This window comes from Hemitrygon akajei, chromosome 24 (assembly GCF_048418815.1).
Source record: "Hemitrygon akajei chromosome 24, sHemAka1.3, whole genome shotgun sequence".
Taxonomy (NCBI): Eukaryota; Metazoa; Chordata; class Chondrichthyes; order Myliobatiformes; family Dasyatidae; genus Hemitrygon; species Hemitrygon akajei.
In genome coordinates, this window is record NC_133147.1 from 16,933,982 (window position 1) to 16,955,138 (window position 21,157).

The 21,157-nt window shown below is 41.1% G+C and overlaps 1 protein-coding gene across 1 annotated transcript in view; it reads right to left on the reverse strand.

Moving 5' to 3' along the window:
- rlf (RLF zinc finger) overlaps window positions 1-21,157 on the reverse strand; it is a 70,001-nt gene that overhangs the window by 6,723 nt on the left and 42,121 nt on the right. Inside the window, exons 2-7 of the mRNA XM_073028411.1 lie at window positions 14,679-14,833; window positions 13,606-13,687; window positions 6,818-6,953; window positions 3,990-4,192; window positions 1,681-1,817; window positions 314-455 (exon numbers count right to left, since the gene is read on the reverse strand). Of these exons, the coding sequence (XP_072884512.1) occupies window positions 314-455; window positions 1,681-1,817; window positions 3,990-4,192; window positions 6,818-6,953; window positions 13,606-13,687; window positions 14,679-14,833 (855 nt within the window). The remainder of the gene's footprint in view (window positions 1-313; window positions 456-1,680; window positions 1,818-3,989; window positions 4,193-6,817; window positions 6,954-13,605; window positions 13,688-14,678; window positions 14,834-21,157) is intronic.

Consider the following 21,157-nt stretch of genomic DNA (forward strand, 5'->3'; position numbering starts at 1 on the left):
TTTACTGGCTGGGACTTACTTTCCAATTTCATGAGGATGATTAATCATTGGAGTTGCTAATTATTGCACTCACATACTATCCAAGTTGGTCTAGTAATAAAGCACAAGTTGAAAAGCTTTTGAGACTAGAAAAATTCAAATAAAAGCCAATATAATTAAAGACAATATAATTCACGTTTCACATTTTTTAAAAAAATGAAGAACAGAAATTGTAAGCATTGAATTAAGTTTTGAGATTATAGTTAAAAACTACCTAAGGAAAATACTGTAAATAGCTACATTTAAAGTTTAACTCCAAAAACATTTTACTTACTTCAGATTGGATAACTTTTATAAGGAAGAATATGTGGTACACGGTTCTTGCAATAATACCAAGCTGGCGACAGCGCTCCAGGAAGGAATCCAAAGATGGATCCATTCTCCGCTGCAACTTGCTCCAGAATAGGGTGAGCTCCCTTTGGGGGAAAAACAGCACGTTCTGTTCAAGTACATCTTGGCAGATTTTTTAAGCCCTGACTTCGTAACTTAATGGTGTACCCAGTTCATTTATCCAAGATTGACAGTGTGCATCTATAGATTTTAGGCTACCACCAGACCACACTGCAGAAGAGCAACTTCACTAGTGGTTATAGAGGGCAGATGTTTTGGGGATACAACTTATGATTTACAAGAACACCATATACTTTGAACAGGAACCAAACACTATTAAACGTAACACGACAAATCTTTGACTACCCTGAGATCATCTAGAACAAAAATAAGCAAGAAGCTTAAAAATGTATCAGTAAGTATCAGACAGGATTTCTGCTCTATACTGATCTAACCCAAGCTATGGGAATTAGAAACTCATTAGAATTGGAATTCCCTGGATTAAAGTCAACCAGATTTCCCATTGCTATTTGCTATCCAGGGAGACACTAGATGACAACAGCATCAGCATTCAAGTATGGTTAATATTCGGACTCTGTGCCAAGATTGCCTCTCATGGGAACACGATCACATGCATCTCCTTTCTAAGTCAGGCATCATCTTGGCTTGAAAACAGTGTTCATCATTGCTACTGAGCGTAATTGCTGAAACTCCCTGCGCAACACATGGAGGGAATACCTCCACCTGAAGGACTTCTTACTATGGATAGTTCACCATCTTCAGGGCAATTCAGAATGGATAATAAACGCTGGCCCGACAATCATACAACAAATAACTCACAAGAAGTGTATACACTGAGAAACAAGGAATACGATTTCAGTAAAAAACTAAAAATGACTAGCACACTCAAAATATAATTGCATCTTCAAGAGAATACTGGAGGCAATTAACTACAGTTTCTCCTTCAAAATTAATGGCACAAAATTTAAAAGGTTTAAATTTTATGTCCTGAAGAAGGGTCCCAGTCCAAATCATTAACTGCTGATTAATTTCCACAGATGTTATCTGACCTGCTGAGTTCCTCCAGCATTTTGTGTGTCGATTACAGGTTTAATCAATCCAGATCTATCTTTGTTACCTTTCTCTTCCCTACCCCCTCAAGTACGGGACTGTGGAAAAACAGCAAAATATTTTAATTTGGAACAAGTACTTCACCTGCCAGATAAGCCACCCACACTAGTAACAAGTGTGAACAATGTGTGCAATACAGAGCTGCTGCTTGGCGGAACAAACACCAGCGCGCTAACTTACCAAGAACAATAGACACTCTCCTGTTGCAGTTGATGGGTTAGGAACGTTGTACACAGGACAAATGCAGCATTGTCCTGGCCATCAGACTCCAAGTTGCAGATAATATCCAGCACTTCCTTGCAGTCAACACGTGCAATCTACAAGGAAGAATGCTTCAGATTTTAGGAAAGACAGTTTTTAAATAGACCATTTGCTCATGCTGACTCTCAAAGGTATTTTATATTTCAATACGGTTCTCTCAATTTTACCAAAACCAGCCAAATCTCCAAACTCATGCTGCATTCTAATCCACTAAAGAATCATGCAAAAAGATTGAAAATCAGGGCAGCAAGCCAGTTGACCTGCTGCGTCTGGTGTCGTTCAATAAGATCATGGCTGATCGTCCAACTTCAGTGGCCTGTTCCAGCTACGTCTATATTTCATTTCCCTATTGTAGGAGCCACGCACCTGCTCTGTCTGCATTGTATTCTGTATTGCTTGCTTTTTATGGTAACTAGTCACGAGTGGGGGGCGTGGTAAAAGGAAAAGGAATAAGTTGCGTATTCATGCTTTGTTCGTGGCAGTTTGTAGTTTGGGATATCTCTGCTGACCGCTCAATATCACTGTTATGCTCAGCTTACACTTGAGTACACTTAAGTTTCATCGCTTCAAGATTGTATCTTTCCTAAATGCAAATAAAGGATCGACTACATATCCTCGACTCTTAGAACATTATTGGAGCTGGGGTGGGGGGCACACCATGCAAGTATAACAAATCCATAGGGTAACTGGCAGCGGCAATTGTTTTGGTTTTGGCACCACACTCTTGTTAGCTCCAAAAACATCACACACGTATTCCATGATTTAGCTTCAACTGATTTCTGTGGTAAAGTACCCCACAGGCTGAGAAAAGAAACTTCTTCTGTCTTTAATAACTTATATTTAGACAGCCACCCCTAAGCATCCCTCCTGCTTCTAATCTGCCCATTACAAAATATATGGGATGTTAATGCAAGCAGTTTTCTCACTAATACCGTTGGGCAGGAGGTCCCACACAACTAAGATCAGGAACAGTTATTATCCTAGAACTATCAGGCTCCTGAACCAACGTGGATAAGTTCAATCACTGCTACTCTGAACTGATGCTACAATCTGCACTCACTTTAATGGACTCATTATTTTTTTAATTTGCAGTTTGCCTTCTGTTGCAATTGGTTGTTTCTCAGTCTTGGTTTTTCATAAGTTCTACTGTATTTCTTTTATTTTTAGGTAAAAGCCTGCAAGAAAATGAATCTCAAAGTACTATATAGTAACATATACATACTTTGATAATAAATTTTCTTCAAACTTTGATCAGTCTTCCAGAAAGATGTTTCATTTCATTCCTCCTGAAAGACTATATTAGCAGAGAATAAAATTACTTCTACGGCTGCACCTTCCAGACCCACAACCACTACCGTCTAGAAGGATGAGAACAGCAGATACCTGGGAACACCATCACTTGGAAATCCCCCTCCAAGTCACTCACCATCCTGACTTGGAAACATACTGTATCGCCATTCCTTCAATGTTGCTGGGTCAAAATCATGGAATTACCCTTCGTAACAGCACTGTGGGTGTACCTACACCTCAGGGACTGCAGCGGTTCAAGAAGGTAGCTCATCACCACTTTCTCAAGGGCAACTGGGGATGGGCAATAAATGCTGACTTAGCTGGCGATGCCCACATCCCGTACATGAATTTAAAAAAATTTTGAACCTGTCTTTCCCATATACAAGTCTCCATTTGAACCCGTCTTTCCCAGGTACTGATTTTCTTAAGATCCAGACAATAGTTCCAAGATCGTCACTCATGAATTTGAACCTAGTTTAGCTCCCAACCCACCATGAGTTTGAGCACCGAGCAAGCAACGCGGCCTTGTGAAACAGACAAACGTTAAAGAAACAGCAAGGTTGCTGCCCGATGGCTCTTACTCTAGCGCCCAACATGCCTTTTTACATCTGGTTACACATGTACCAGGAAATATTCAAGTTCAGGGTCCTTTATTTCCTGTTAAGTACTGAATGCCGAGACCAGAGAAGAGTCACGTAGCTTCTCAGAACCTCCATCAGGTTTGAAGTAATACACATCAGTGTGGGTACATTTTAACCTGTTACCTCAGTGAAGGATCTATTATTTTCCATGACATTAAAATAAAGCCAATTATGGAGGGATTGACCACTGGCGTAGCATTGAATTACACAAGACTGGACACTGGATTGATTAGCCCTCCAACTGAAAACGCCAAAGAGCTACTTTGCTGTTAAACACAATTACAGAAAGTCATTAACCTCTTTCGCTGCCTCCTCATTGGGTCCCATAGTGCAGAGACAAGTGAGGTAGATTTGTCGAAAAGCACCTTTGCTGTTAAATTCTGCATTTTCTGCACAACACTTTGCAAGGAGTGCTGCTTCAAACTTGCGATCTGTCTTCATCAGATGTTTAATGCGAATCTCAAGAAACGTAGGCCCCTCATGCATCAAGTAATTGTTCACTGTATGAACAGAAAAGGCTGTTAGATCACATCCCACAAATATAGCTATAGCTTACCTGATGTTAACTGTGCCGCATATTAGCTTTAGGTTTTGAAAAAATACTGTATATATGAATTTGCAATTAAACTTGCTGCCAAGACTTGAAGATGCAAGCACAGTAGTTAACATCCCGCAACATTCAGAATTATCTGTGTAGTACTTTTCTACCTATCTCAGTACATACACACACTCGCTCTCTGTTTCACGTTGACAAATACATTATTGTGCAAGTCTTTATCTCTTTCTATACACACACACACACACACACACGTATCTATACAAACATATGCACACTAACTCTGGTAGGAGCAAAGGATGCTGGGATTGACAAGAGTGCTTTCCACCTCCTCCCCACTCCTTTCCCCTTCTCCCAACCATGATTCCCCTTTCCCTACCCTATTCCCACTCAGTCTGCAATTGAGACCCATATCAAAATCAGGTCTAACATCACGTCATAAAATGTGTTATTTTTGCGGCACCAGTACAGTGCAATACATAAAATTACTACAGTACTGTGCAAAAGTTTAAGGCGCCCCAGCTATGTATATGCACCAAAGATTTTTGCACAATACTGTGTGTTACCACAAAATAACTAAAATTATCTTTTCTAATTTAAAATTACTTGCATTCCTTAGATAACATCAGTGAGAGTAAGGACAATCTCAGAGTCTCCTCCAAGAGGATCACAGCGTTGTCGTGGTTTGAAGGCTTGCACTCCTCAATGACCCAGGGAACTAAGTCGGCTAGGGTCAGGGCTTTATACTTTGGCTCTTAGTAGGGTCACCCATGCCAAACACATCAAAGGGTAGAGGGCCAGACTAAGAGTGGTCCACCAGCCCTCCAGTTTTGGAGGTTCAGCTTAGGGTTGGTAGAACAAAATTGTTATGGAAAAAGCAATTAAGAATCCTTCTGCATCTGAGTGCTACAGTATTCACCTGGGACTTGCATGTACTGAAAATCAAGAGGAAGCTGCTGACATGGTGAAGGAAGCCCTGAACACTCCCAGGATCTTCATTGCTGCCCTAAATGCCAATGGCGCAACAGGTCAGTAAGTTAATTTCAGAGACTACACCTTGAAATGCAGGATAACATGTTATAGCTGCCAGAGGTTTATGCACCAATAATTCAGAAATATAACCTCCTGGGAAGATAAGGTACATAAATTTCAAAGCGTCCAGATGCAAAATTTCTGCTGGAAGTCAAACGAAATGTTGATGTATTCAAAATAGTAACAGTAAGGAGAAAAGAGAAAAGTCACTTTCTCCCACATCTCATCACCACTCCCCAATAAAAGTAAAATTGCTTAATTGAAATTGATTTAAAAAAATTAGTCATGCTGGAAATTAAACTTTTAAGCACAGCTTGCAGGAAATTCTGTTAGTTGGATCTTCCTGTCTGTGAATGTTATCATAGGCAATTCCTGATGTAGGTTTTATTCCTGATTCACCTGTCCACTTTTGTATCCTTTGTGAGAAAGCACTGTTATTACCAGATTAACCAGAAACTATTTTGTCTCTTTAAAGCTATATTTTATAACATGTACTCTTTAGGTAACAAGTCCAACTTATAGGTTGGTTTATTTTTAAAACAACCTGTTAGTGGCTTCACATTAAAACTTGGACCTCTGCTCTGTAAACCAAATTTATTTTGGATCGATGCTGGGGGGGAAAAACATTCCTAATTTATGCAAGAAAGGGGTTTTGACCCAATCACTCAATTATTCCTGAGGCCAAGCTGAGAATATCAACATAACACAGTCTTCCAAGACTGCAATTATCATCACTGAGTATTACTCCTACGGTTTCCAGACTAGAATATCCGTAGAGAAAAATATCCCACAATGATGACTTCAATGTACAAAGCATTAAAAGAACGGGTTTATTTATTTAGATACAGTGCAGAATAGGCCCTCTGGCCCTTTGAGCTGCACGGCCCAGCAACCCCCAGATTTTGTCCTAGCCTAATCAAAGAATAATTTACAATGACCAATTAACCTACCAACTGGTATGTTTTTGAACTGCGGGAGGAAACCAGAGCACCTGGAGGAAACCCACGCGGTCACCGGGAGAATGTACAACCTTCGTACAGGCAGCAATGGGAATTAAACCTGGGTATCCAGTACTGTAAAGGGTTGCGCTAACCATATACTAGTGCACCGTTGAGCCTGCTCCATTATTCAACCTCCAGCACCATTTACTTTCCCTATCCTCGTATTCATTATTTCTTTTCAATATCCAGAAATCAAGCAGGCTATTTTGAATACTGTTGTTCCTCTCTGCACCTTGTGGTGCATCAGGCGGCAACACTGCCACTTCTTTAGCATTTGTGTGCTTTTTTACGAGCCAGAGTTGCTAGGCTGATGCTCAACCCAGCATGGCTGGGAAGTATGCAAGGAGTCAGCTGGATTCGAACCCCAGGCCATTCGTCTCCAAGTCCGGCTGGCTTTGTCTGAATGCAAAAACTTCTACAGCCCTCTGTGGTAAACAACGTTCAACATTCATCCTTCATCACATGAAGAATTTTTTCATTTCTGTTCTAAAGGGCCAACACCTTACTTTCATGTATAAAGGATATATAATACTTACCCTCTTCAATAGATGCTGTCTGCTTGGAGAGAATACACTGTAGAACTGAATTTTTCCAAGCTCCACCCTCTCTAGAAATAGTAAGAAGTGGCTGCAATTCATTATTTCCATATTCCAGTAATGCACTGTGGGAATCCTATCAAATAAAACAATGACAATTCCAGAATAAAGACACTGCAGAGTTATTCATTAGTGAATTATAACAAGAGTTCAGAATTAAAAAGGAATTGTCCCAATAAACTATTGGATAATTTTTAAAAAGGCACTATTTTCTGCAATGTTTAGCTCTTGGCCCTCACGTATGGCTTAGCTACTAAGCCCGGTAGAACCGTTTCTACTGACAGGAGAAAGGGTAAAGGCAGATTACTACTGATTTAAAGCAATCACTTTGGTCGGGTGGGGGGGGGGGGCTCATCAGCCGTGGCTAGCATCTCATTGAGAAGGAAAACACTGATCTCAAACCTCTGTTGCCTTGCAGCTATACCCACTCAAGGGGAAGGCTTTGGGAGTAAGCCCCAGGGGGAAAAGCTGGAGCTGGAGGTCCTACACTGAGTTCAACGTTGATTGGCAACTCCTGCCATGCTGCTGGTACCAAATTGTATTGGTCTCTGCTGTTCCTTTGGGTTTATCAGAAGCATGGAGAGGATGAACTTGCTGCATGGACAACAGTTTGCCCTGGCCATTTTGTACTGCCCTGGCTTGCATATCTAGACAGCTAGGATGCAACATCCATGGTCGACCCTGACTGATGGAGGCCTCACTCACTCAAACTGAATTTGTATACAGGCATTCACAGATCTAAAGCAGGCAAATCTGAATGATTTGGTCATAGATCAAAGTAAAACAAAATGAGTTTAACAAAAGTGGCAATTCCACACAGACTAATTTAGACTAGGCGTTTCATAGTAAGCTACACCGCTAAATATTTATTTCTTTTAAGTGGAGCAACAAGTCAGGAGTAGAAAATTTATCCAGCCTGATAGCTTGATGACTGGGAAAAGTATTTGTTCTTTCACGGTTATTTCATTCCAAGCAGTATAGATATTTGGGAACACTTTCACGTCAAAGACGCTCATCGCATGTATATTTTCGTGTATTACACCCAGGAAGAAAAATGATCGAGCAGATGAAAATCTAAAGGGCAGCTGCTTTGAGAATGAAAACTGGACTTTTTAAGAAGAGTGTATGGAATCTGTTCAGTCTTTACATTTTGTACCATAATTTATATCTGAGAGAAATAAAGCATTTCTCCAGTTTTATCCTGCCTGCTTCTGGCAGTAATTTCCTGAAGGTGGTAGGACATATTCTCAAGGGTAACAATTAGCCTTTGCTAATCACTCTGAGTGCAATATTGAACAGCAAAGCTATTGAATTATGCGAACAAGAGTAGCAAACTTCAGGGCATCCCATTGTAGTTTCCCTGCTGTTTCCTAGACAGGTTATAGAAAGGAAACTATTATTTCTGCCTGAACACGCACTTAACAAGAACATGTCAGAACACAAGAGTGCCAAAAGACACTGCGAAAACATTCAAAACCTCAGTCAGAAACATCAAATGGATGATCCACAGACTTACTCTTGTGATCCTCAATGTCACAGAAGCGTATCTCCGCCTAATTTAATTCACTTGATATCAAATGGCTGAAGGCACTGAAAACAATGAAGATTCGTGCCATGGCAACATTCCAATTGTGGTGCAGAGACTTAAAGAATAGCTAGCTGTCTGTGCCTCTAACCAATCTGTTCCAGCACTTCCATCTACTTAATCTGGAAACTACATAAAAAGTAGGACAAATTATTATTGTTTGCCTGTTGGTCATCATAATCAGCAGAATGGGTCAGACAGTTCAACACACATTACATCAAAACCACTTAGCTCCAGCCTTTATTACATAACACTTGGCTCATGTGGCTAAAGAACACAATTCTAGAGGCCAGGTGGGTGATTTCAAGGCAGAGTTCAACCATGGCATCAAAGAGCCATAATAAAACAGAAGTCAATGGGAAACAAGGGGAAAATTCTCCATTAACAAGTAACATACCTTTTGCAAGGTGAAGTGGCTGTGGTTAGTCCAGGGACATTGGTGCACAAGCTCTCTGGAGAAGTGCCTTTAACTAACTACTTTCAGCTTCTACATCCACCATTATTAGATTTTCCAACTGAACTCCTCTTAAAATAAAGTTGCCTGTATCTTGTACATCAAGGATATTGACAACATTCACATAACGATGACAAAAACGAGTAATATTCATGCTACACAAGACTTGGGCAATGGTTAATTCTAATAGAGAAACTCTCACCTACTTTAGTGGTAACTTCAAGTTAAGCAAAGTTATCATAAAAGCCTCACAGGGCAATCTGGGTCAAAATAAAAAGCTCATGGAATCCAAGGGAGAGTGGAACCTAGATCTAGAATTGCCTGTGTGTTAGGAAGCAAAAAGAAATGCCTGCGACTTGAAGGTGATAAACTAGCGGGGCTTCACAGGACTCAGCGCCTGCACAATGACGATAACAAATATAGGAGCCATGAAGCTGATTATCAAAATGACACATGATTAACAATGAATAGAAAAGCTATATACTGCTGGAAGCCAGCTGGGCAAGAGAATGTGGCAAATGGAACACAGAACTGAACTTCCAATCAAGACGGTGCCATCATACAACACTCCCTCGGTCAACATCTTCCAAATAACCCAAGAAATGTCTACTTTACTTCCTTTACATCTGTTTTTCACCTTAAGTGTGTTTCTGGGACTGTAAGAACCTGCGATTTACAGTTTGAGTGATCCAGCGCTTTGCTGCCTCCGAGGAGAGACGGGGTGCAAGTGTAAGATCAACTCCATTTCGCTGATTAATCACAGATTAAGGCGCTGAGGTGAACGCAGACATCGACTGAGGGTTCAGTGCCAACTGTCTTTCTTTTGATCGATGTCAAGGAAGAGTCTGTGAGCAGCCTATTGCTGTGTGGCTCACTGTGGAAGGCAGATAGGCCTCTGCCATGTGTGGTGTCCCCCTCTATCAATAAATGTCAGTGATATCAGAGGATGGTATTTTGCTTCTGTGTTTATGGACTGTGGACTTTCTCAGACTTATGGTTTTTATATTGTGTTTTTTTTAAAAATCGTCTGTTCCTTTTCTGCTTTGCTGTGGAAGGGGAGGGGCTTCATGGATTTATATTATGCTAGTTTTTTTAGCGCAGGGGAGGGGTTTTAAAGGGGTTGATATTCTTGTTCCGTTTTGTGCGAAGGGAGGAGTTTTGGGGATTGATGGTAAGGATGCTGTTCTTTTTTGTGTGGGGGGTGCGGGGGGTGTGGTTTGATGTTTCTCCCTGAACAACTTTTGTGTTCTTTGTTTCGTGGCTATCCAGAGAAAATGAATTTCAGACTTGTGTATGGACACATACTTTATTAATAAATGAACCTTTGAACGGCACTAGTTGATGGCCTGGGGTGCAATAAAAGCAGAGAATATTTAAGAAATAGGTAGATATTGAATTGTATGGATAATGAAGGAACCTCAGGCTGTAACTCTAATGTAGTAGAGCCAGTTAAGGTGTATTAAAATGCATGGAAGCTTTCCTTTATTGGTCAAGAACAGAATGTGAGAGTAGAAGTTCAGCTAAACTGGATGTGCCACCAGCTGGATTAATGCATGCAACTCTAGTCATCGTATCTCTGGAAAATTATGACTATGCTGCAGAACGCATAAAGGAGCTTTACAAAGATGTTGCCAGGCTGGACAAATGCAGCTGAGATAAGACTGAATAAGAATTTTTTTAAAAAAACTGGAAGAGTGCAGCTGCAGAGGGGAGAGTAAATGAATGTCTTGGTATTGTTAATAGTAAGGATTTTTTTCCATTAGTAGGGTGAAAACCCTGGAGGGAAGGGGTACAGATTTAAGCTCTGATGGAAGGATTAAAGGAGAACTGAGTGGTTGGAGGCCCAGATGACAGAAAGAGTCCTCCAGGCAGGAAGCCATTTCATGTTTAATACATGCTTGGATATACACTAAAGAGCCACAACCTCCATGGCTACAAACCTAGTAATGAAATGCGGGCAGTTGTTTTTTGTTGTTGGGCCTACTGGCCCCCCACTGTGCTGAAAGTTTGTATTTGATTTCCTGTTAGTTATCATCCAGTGCCACCCAGACGCTAACCACAAACACCGCGGTTCAGGCTGGATACCTTGCTCTAAGTATTTCAACTTGCGACTAGAGAGCAGCAGAGCACAGAAACAGGCTCTTCTGTCCTGTTCTGTTTCAACTATGTTGCCAACGTAAACTGCACATGATCCATATTCTCTCCCTAACCAGTCTGTTCCTGTGACTCTTCAACATTGCTGTTGTATCATGCCCAACTTCTCTCATCCAAGTCTCTCATCTCTCATTTATACTCTCTTATCTATGTAACATCCCGGTGGCACTTTAATGCATCCTCTTGTAAAGTAATAAAGCCTTCACACCCTTCTTGTAACACGGAGACCAGAACTGCACACAGTACTCAACTATGGCAAAACCAAAGTTTAATACAGCTGCAGTACAACTTCTCAAGTTTTGCACTCACCAAGGTGTGCTGATCAGAGAAGGCAATCATGCTGTAAGCCTTTTTTTAAAGCCACCCTACTTGTGTTGCCACTTTCAGGGAGCAATGTACTTGGAACCCAAGATCCCTCATTACATCAATGCTCCTCAGGTCCTGCTACCTAATAAACACTTTACTTTACATTACATGTCCCAAACTGCAATACCTCACACTTGCCGGGATTAAACTCCATCTGCCATTTCTCTGCCCACATTTCCAACTGGTTTATATCCTGCTGAATCCTTTGGCAACCTTCCTCACTATCCACAACTCTGCCAATGTTGGTGTCATCTGCAAATTTTATAATCAGCCCAACTACATTTTCATCCAAATAATCATAAACAGCAGCCCAACACTGATCTTTGCTGAACACAACTCAGTCAGATTAATACTCTTCAACTACCATCCTGACTTCCATAGTCACTCCAATTTTGAATCCAATGTACTATGTCCATGGATCCCATGTGGCTTAATCTCCTGAGTCAGCCCAACACTAGAGAGCTTATCAAAGCTTTACTGAAGTCCATATATGCAACATCCACTGATCTACTCTCACCTCAAAAAACTCAATCAGGATTGCAAGACATCACCCTATCACCTCCCTGAAAAAAGCCTTGATGGTCATCTCAAATAAGATCCTATGCACAAGAATCCGCTCCAATAATTTCTCTACCACTAAGGCCTATAATTTCCTAGTTGGCCCCTACAGCCTTTCTTTAATGGGAGGAATGACACTGGCTATTCTCAAGTCCTCTGACTGAGACCTTGCCTGTGGCTCATCATCATAATGGCACATAGGAATAAACATTGGGATATTTTCCACTTGCTCAGATGACTATAGCTGCAATACACTTAAGTTCTACATGAGAAAGACAAATTCAACAAACAAAGCAGTCTGTTTGATTGGGCATTCAACCCCTAGACTGCAAATCATTAACCCAGCATAATACAACATCCACAAAATATAGTTACTTGCCACAGCCAAGACTTCTCAGTCTTTGCCACCAGGCAAAAAAAACAGCAAATGATCACCGTAACATTTAAGACTCTCCTCACCACAAGGTTGTGCAATCTGATTGCAGACTATTTAACTATCAAGATTTGAAATGAACAAGTCTCGTTTGGGTGGGTGGAGGGGGGGGGAAGGGAAAGAGGGGAGTTTGAAGACAATACCGAGATATGGGGGGGGGGGGGGGGGGGAGAAGGGGTCCAGGCGATGCTAAAGAAAAAGCAGGGATTCTGCAGGACTAAGACAGATAGGAAGAATGGGCAAAGAAACAGCAGATGAAATATAGTGTAGGGAAGTATATGATCATGCTCTATAGTAGAAGGAATAAAGTCACATTCCACTTTCTAAACAAGGAGAGCATTCAAAAATCAGGTGTAAAGGGACTTGGCAGTCCTTGTGCAGAATTCCCTACAGGTTAACTCGCAAGTTCAGTCAGTGGTAAGGAAGGCAAATACCTTCATATCCATTTACCAATACCAAATACCAATATCCATTTATTGAGAGGACTAAAATACAAGAGCAAGGATATAATGCTGAGGCTTTATATGATATTGGTCAGACCACACTTGGGAATACTGAGAGCAGCTCTGGCATTGGAGAAGGTCCAGAGGAGGGTCACGAGAATTATTCTGGGAATTAAAGGGTTAATGTGCGAGGAACCTCATGTCTTATCAATGGGTCAATCCTGAAGTCATTACTGAACAGTCTAAGGGAGTACTCTTACTACCAGGAGGGCTGCATCCCAAAGCAACTAGGAAATACTCATCAGTAAACATTGGCCTTGCAAGCAAAGCCCACACACTAAAATTGTTATAACAAAATATTCCCTTTTGATTAATCATAACTAATACAATTAGGTTGAGGTTTCGCTTTTCTCCACGGGCCAATGCAAAAATTATTCCATTGAGGATCAACATGGTGTGCCACACAGTGATAAAAATGCAAGGTCATTCCAATACAAGCTTGACTTTCAATCATTGAGTAAGAATTATTAAAATTTGAAGATTCAGAATGTTATTTTTCCTAACAATTGTAGAATATATGAATATCCAAACATTCAAAATACAGAGATCACTTTTTGAAAACACTAAAAATAGAATTGCACCTTTAGATAACTCAAAACCAGTTCACATCTCAAATCGTAATTCTTTGTTGTTAAGTATCAGACATTGAAGCAAGTTTCTGAACCGTTCCCTTACCTGTAATGTCTGTTGAAGCTGCTGCCAAATGTCTTGGGGAACCTTGTTGTCAGGAAGTGAAAGCAGTAGTTCAAAACAGCTCCTAAAATTGTTACAGGACATAAGTAATCTGGCTCACTTTCAAGAAGCTCTAGAACCATTTTACTGAATATATCACACCATCCCATCAGACACCAACGATCCAAGCTCCCTCTGAGTAAATGCAGTTTCCAATTAAATGCAATTATCAGATAGATAGTAGTCACCCACAGAAGTGGTCAAAAATGTTTACAAAGCTTCTGAAAATTGCTTTGCTGACAAAACACCGGTCTTAATGACTTCATGTAATGTAATCTAGTGGTTAGATTTTTTTCCACCCAAAAGTAATTAACTTCCTTAATCTGGTCAAATCCAGATTTAATGATAACCTGATATGTCTTTAATTGTCACTAAAAGAAATGAGTACTGATCAAATGCACCTGCAACAAACATTTTACAAGCCACACCCCATTACAGGTCACAGAAGGAGTTAATCAAGATCACAAAAACCCACATTTGATGTTGCAGTGCTCACTAAGCTTGGCAATTAGTTTGCAGACGTTTCGTCGCCAGTTGAGGTGACATCATCAGTGCATAGTTGTTGGTGTTTCCCTCTGGGAGTGCTCACATTGAAATAGGCCGCCGTTCGCTTGCCTCAGTCCGGATTGGCTACCCCTTCAGTTTCCCTTTGAATTCTATTGGCTCAGATTTCTTTGGCCCCTAGGGGTTTGTAGATGGCGTCAAGTTCAGAATGTTTGCTTACAGAGTTATCAGAAGAGAACCATGCTTCTAAAAATTTTCATCCCTGCCTTGTGTTTGCCTGCGCCAGAATCTCTGCGGTCTCTCAGTTAAAGTGGTGTCCTTCTAGGCCTGCACTGAGGATGTTCACCGCAACTGGCGATGAAACGTCTGCAAGATCATTGCCAAGCTCGGCAAACACCACAACTCAAATGCCTCAACCTGAGCTACCAATAGTCACCACCATCCTAAACCCCACATTTAACAATTCTTACAGATGCAACTTCTTAAATAAAATCATTTGAGGAGACACTTACACTGCTAATTGACCAAGTACAAAATTAATGTGAGCACATTCTGTAGTTAAGTAAGGCCGTGCACTTGTGTAGCTTTGGATAGAAATCCGATAGACTTCCAATAAAGGCAGGAGTTCTTCAGTAGCTTTGTATTTTTCACCATATTGTACCAAGAGCTGCAGTGGAGGAGAGAAAAAAATGTGGTTACTAGAGATTCCAAAACAAATTTAAATCCTACACTCATAGATATGTAAACAATTTCACAAATGGGAGACAATCTGCAAATACTGGAAACCCAAACACACAAAAAAAGCTGGAGGAACTCAGCAGGTCAGGCAGCATCTAATAGAACAGTCAACATGGCCCATCTCAATTCTATTTCCCATTCCAAAATGTTAGTCCATGGCCTCCTCTACTGCTGCGATCAGGCCACATTCAAGTTAGAGGAGCAGCACCTTATATTCCGTCTGATTGGCCTCCATCTTGATGGCATGAACATCGATTACTCAAATTTCCGGTAATTCCCACTCTCCTTCACCTTTCCCCATTCCTGTTTCTCTCCACCTTATCTCCTTCCCTGCCCATCACCTTCCTCTGGTGCTCGTCGCCCCCCCCCCCCCCCACTTTCTTCCATGGCCTTCTGTCCTCTCCTGTCAGATTCCCCCTTCTCCAGCCCTTTATCTCTTTCACCAATCAATTTCCCAGCTCTTTACTTCTACCCCTCACCTGATTTGCCTATCATCTACCAATCTGTACTTCCTCCTCACTTCCCCCCCACCTTCTTACTGACTTCTATTTCTTTCCAGTCCTGCTGAAGGGTTTCAGCCCAGAAATGGCAAGTTACTCCTTTCCATAGATGTACTCAATTTAATGTGTGCTTCATGCAGTAGATTTATGTAGAACTTTTTGTCTGCCATATGCTGGGACTGCAGATTCAGACCAACACTGCTGGAAAAACTTGCAGTTGTAGGAAAATAGGACACAATATTTGAGCACATCCTTGCAGCAGTTAATTTAGTGGGAAGGCAGCTGGTATTGCCATTTACAAATAACATTCAGTCCTTTTTGTCTTTCCTACTGGAAGTTTAAGGACCTACTTCTGTAACAGACTGGAGCTCCTCTTTAATTATGCAAGATGAAAATTACCATAAGTACATAAGTACACTACCTGCTGGCAGCAAACAAAACAAAGAAAACTACTAATTACTTTATTAATCACACTTTCTGGTAAACGATCACTGCAATCAATAACCTGTAACTTCCTTTTTGGAGTTAAGCTTTTGAACTGCCCATATGACCCTACATTATTGCAGTGTGAACTAAAGACTGAAGGTGCAGGATGGTTGCAGCAGGGCGTGCGGGGGTGAATTGAGGGAGCTTGGCCCAGGTACAAGGATAGTGAATGAGGCAACACTTAGCTATCGCTGGAGTGAACTTGTAGTGATACGATGCAGCAAAAGAATTGAATTGACTTTATTTGTTTACATCCTTCATATACATAAGTAAAAATATTTACGTTATGCCTCCGTCTAAATGTGCAATCATAGTAGTTTATAATAAATAGAACATCAATGTAACAGAAATACACTCAAATCAGCGTGAGTTCATCAGTCTGATGTCCTGGTGGAAGAAGCTGTTCTGGAGCCTGTTGGTCCTGGCTTTTATGCTGTGGTACCATTTCCCAGATGGTAGCAGCTGGAATAGATTGTGGTTGGGGTGACTCAGGTTCCAGTGATCCTTCATGCCCTTTTTCACACCTCTATGTAATTATCCTGAATCATGGGAAGTTCACAACTACAGATGCGCTGGGCTGTCCGCACCACTCTCTGCAGAATCTTGTGATTAAGGGAGGTACAGTTCACATACCAGGTAGTGATGCAGCCAGTCAGGATGCTCTCAGTTGTGCTCCTGTAGAAAGTTCTTAGGAAACTGTCTGAGGTGAAGGAGGCACTGTTGTGCCTTTTTCACAACACAGCTGGTGTGTACAGACCATGTGAGGTCCTCGGTGATGTGGATGCCTAGGAACTTAAAGCTGTTTACCCTCTGAACCCCAGATCCATTGATGTCAATAGGGGTTAGCCCGTCTCCATTCCTCCTGTAGTCCACAACCAGCTCCTTTGTTTTTGCGACTTTGAGGGAGGGGTTGTTTTCTTGATCCCACTGTGTCAGAGATGTCTTCTTCCCTGTAGGCCACTTCATTATTGTTTGAGATTAGGCTGATCAATGTAGTGTCGTCAGCAAATTCAATTAGCAGATTAGAGCTGTGTGTGGTGACACAGTCATGGGTATATAGGGAGTAAAGATGGGGCTCCTGTGTTGAGAATGAGGCAGAGTTAAGATGGAACCTGGATCCCGAGAGTGAGTAAAGACCAGAGATTTAAGCACTGAGCCAAATTGGAAAGTTTGGGTATGGGCTGAATTGAGGAGGCTGGGATGGTTTAAGTGCTGGAACAGATTGAAAAGGTCAGGATGTTGGGGCCAGAAGCAAGGGATGGGTCAGTTCAGCTCACAGACTGAGCTCCTGAATCGACTGTCGACTCACTTTCATAAACTTCAGTTCTAAATGCGAATTGCTTACTTTTATTTTGTACGATTTAATTTTTATCCCCCACAAATCAGTGCTCGAGGATCTTTGATAATGGATTCTATTGGGTTTCTTGGTTTTATGGCTCCCAGTAAGGAGACAAATCTCAAGGTTGTATAATGTATACATACTTTGATTGATTAAATGTATTTTGAACTTTTGGTTGTTAACTCTGGAAGAGAAGCAAAAATAGAACTTCTTTTCAGGTAAAAGGAGCAATTCACTTGTATATATCTTCCAATCCAGTGTACTGCATTCAGTTTTCACAATGTGGCCTCTTCTATACAGGGGAAACCAAACAGACAGGATGAACACTTCAGAGACCCAGACTCTGCCTACTGGTCGCCCATCATTTTAATCTACCATTCCATTCCCACTGATCACTCTGCACTGCAATATCCAATGCAAGCTCAACACACTTTACATCTACACATGATGCAGCCTCAAGGACTCAATATTCAATTATCCAACTTTAGATAAATTCTATTCTGTTTGTATCAGCGACTGGCCATTTGTGTCATCTATTCCTCTCTCCCTCTATTTTTCCCTTCATTTATATATTCTGGCCTGTTCATCACATCCCTATAGGTCAGACGCTGCAACAGGGGTTCCTAACCCCAAGTCCAAGAACATGCGATTCAGCCCACAATGTTGTACCTAACCAGTGTTAGGGTTAATGTTAGGGTTAATTCGAGACTGCCATTACAGGTCAGGAGTGGCTCACGTAATGCGAGGGAGGGGGGGAAGCGAAACTGGGGACTCCGCTACACCGAAACTACTAGTGTCACGCGATTCAGTAAACAAAAGAAACAGGTAACTCGTGCGTGTATGACATCGGGCCAATAAGATGGACACAAGTGCCCGATGTTACCTAATATGTAGCGGGGGGTTGTGCTGGGGGGAAAAGGGATATAAATAAGAGCAGATTGTAAGGGGAAGTCGGAACGCGCCTTCTCCAGCGACTCCGTCGATTCGCTGTGCCAGTTACGAATTCTGCAATAAACCCAAGTTTTGTAATATTCCGGTGTTGGTTGTCTCTCTTCCTAAATGAACACGGGGCAGAATTTCAAGCCCAACACCAGGTACAAAACAAATCAGACCAGGCAGTGCATTCCAGACATCCATGAATCTGAGTAAAATCTTACCCCTCACATTACCCTTGAACCTTCAATGTATGCCCTCAGGTATTCGACATTTCAACCCTGGGAAACAGATACTCCCTGTCTACTCTACCTATGCCTCTCATAATTTTGTAAACCCCTAACAGATCTCCCCTCAGCCTCTAGCACTTCAGAGAAAACAACACAAGTTTATCCAGCCTTTCATGATAGTACATGTTCTCTAAACCAGGCAGCATTCTGGTAAATCTCTTCTACACCCTCTCCAAAGCTTCAACATCCTTCCTATATATACTGGGGCAACCAGAACTGTATACATATGCAACACTTTACAGAGAGAAAGGAATTTCACACTCCAATTCAACTGCTACTTCATTTCATTAAATCTAAAGATATTCACTGTTTCATCCATTGTCCTCCTCTGCCTGCTCTGCTACTTTGAACAACTTGCTTTCTATCCTTCTCAGTTCTAATGCAAGGTCTTTGACCTGAAATATAAACTGATTTCTCTTTCTACAGATGCTGCTTCACTGGTCAAGGTCTTCCAACATTTTTGTTTTTGCTTGAAAACAACACTGTCATTTAGGAATGGTGAATGCCCCCTCCCATCCAAAACTTGAGCACTAAGTTTTAATTTACTTTAATGGACTGTTAAATGCAGATCAGCAGGTTTAGTTGACACTTATCATACTGATAGATAGATAGATAGATAGATACTTTATTCATCCCCATGGGGAAATTCAACTTTTTTCCAATGTCCCATACACTTGTAGCAAAACTACTTACATACAATACTTAACTCAGTAAAAAAATATATGATATGCATCTAAATCACTATCTCAAAAAGCATTAATAATAGCTTTTAAAAAGTTCTTAAGTCCTGGCGGTAGAATTGTAAAGCCTAATGGCATTGGGGAGTATTGACCTCTTCATCCTGTCTGAGGAGCATTGCATCGATAGTAACCTGTCGCTGAAACTGCTTCTCTGTCTCTGGATGGTGCTATGTAGAGGATGTTCAGAGTTATCCATAATTGACATTAGCCTTCTCAGCGCCCTTCGCTCAGCTACCGATGTTAAACTCTCCAGTACTTTGCCCACGACAGAGCCCGCCTTCCTTACCAGCTTATTAAGACGTGAGGCGTCCCTCTTCTTAATGCTTCCTCCCCAACACGCCACCACAAAGAAGAGGGCGCTCTCCACAACTGACCTATAGAACATCTTCAGCATCTCACTACAGACATTGAATGACGCCAACCTTCTTAGGAAGTACAGTCGACTCTGTGCCTTCCTGCACAAGGCATCTGTGTTGGCAGTCCAGTCTAGCTTCTCATCTAACTGTACTTCCAGATACTTGTAGGTCTTAACCTGCTCCACACATTCTCCATTAATTAACTGGCAAACACAGAAGATCTGGAAGTTCCTGTCTCATTGACAGGGCAATCATCCTGATAAGGAATAGATAGCTTTTAGTTTTTCTAAGTACATTTGGATCATGAGGCAAAGTAGAACATTTTTACTGGAGATTAAAAAGAAAACAACTATTTTCAAGTTTACATTTTACAAGACTTCCCAGAATGAAATCTAAAGGACAAAACAATTCAAAACAATCAAAACGAGGTATTGACTTCAGCAGGACCAGTTGGTCTTACACAGTGAACAGTGGGGCACTAAGGAGTGTGGTACAAAGGGATCTAAGAATACAGGTCCATAATTCATTGAAAGTGGTAACACAGGTTATATAGGGTCATAAAGAAAACCTTGGCACATTGGTCTTCATAAATCAATGTACTGAATACAGGAGATGATATGTGGTGTTGAAGTTGTACAAGATGTTGGGGTGATGTCTAATTCTGAGTATTGCAGTTTTGGTCACCTACCTATAGCAAAGATGTAAACAAGGTTAAAAGAGTACAGAGAAAATTTACAAAGATGTTGCCAGGACTGCAGGACCTGAGTTACAGGGAAAAACTGAATAGATTAGAACTTGATTCTTTGGAATGTAGAAAATTGAGGGGTATAAATACGGTAGGTGCAAGCAGGCTTTTTTCTGAGGTTGGCTTGGACTACGACTAGAGGTCATGGGTTAAAGTGAAAGGTGAAAAGTTTACGGGGAACCCGTGGAGAAATTTCTTTACTCAGAGGCCAGTGAGAGGGTGGAATGAACTACCAGTGCAAGTGGTGCATGTGAGCTTGATTTCAACATTTAAGCGACATTTAGATTGGTGCACAGACAGCAGAGGTATAAAGGGCTATTGTCTCAGTGCAGGTTGAAGGGATTAAGTGGTTAAAGTGGTTCAGCATGGACTAGATGGGCCAACTGGCCTGTTTCTGTACTTTTCTATGAATATGAGTCTAGACAGTGATTGCCATATTCTCTCACACAGTAAGGACAACAAAATCTGAAATGACTCCTAGCAGATACAAACACTCCCAAGTAGAGAGATCTGGTATTGAAGTTGCCTTTACATCACCTTTCAACTTCTCGATACAAAGTAAAACATAAATGCATGTTTTGTTAACGCAATTTACAAGAACTTTGAATATTATAATCACAATGCTACAAGGTTTGTGGATTGTATTTGAGGAGTCAGTAATTTCTCAAGCTTCTTGAACTGCAAACAGATCAGAACGGATCCAATTTCTGCTTTGCAAAAAGCAGCAGTACAGAATGAGCTAGACATTCTCCAATATAATATATAATTCAGAATAGGGGCTAGAAAATTACAGCCTATACAAACTCAAAGTAGTTCCCCTTTCTACAGGGTAAGAAATCTGTGCAAAATACAATTTCCTCTTTT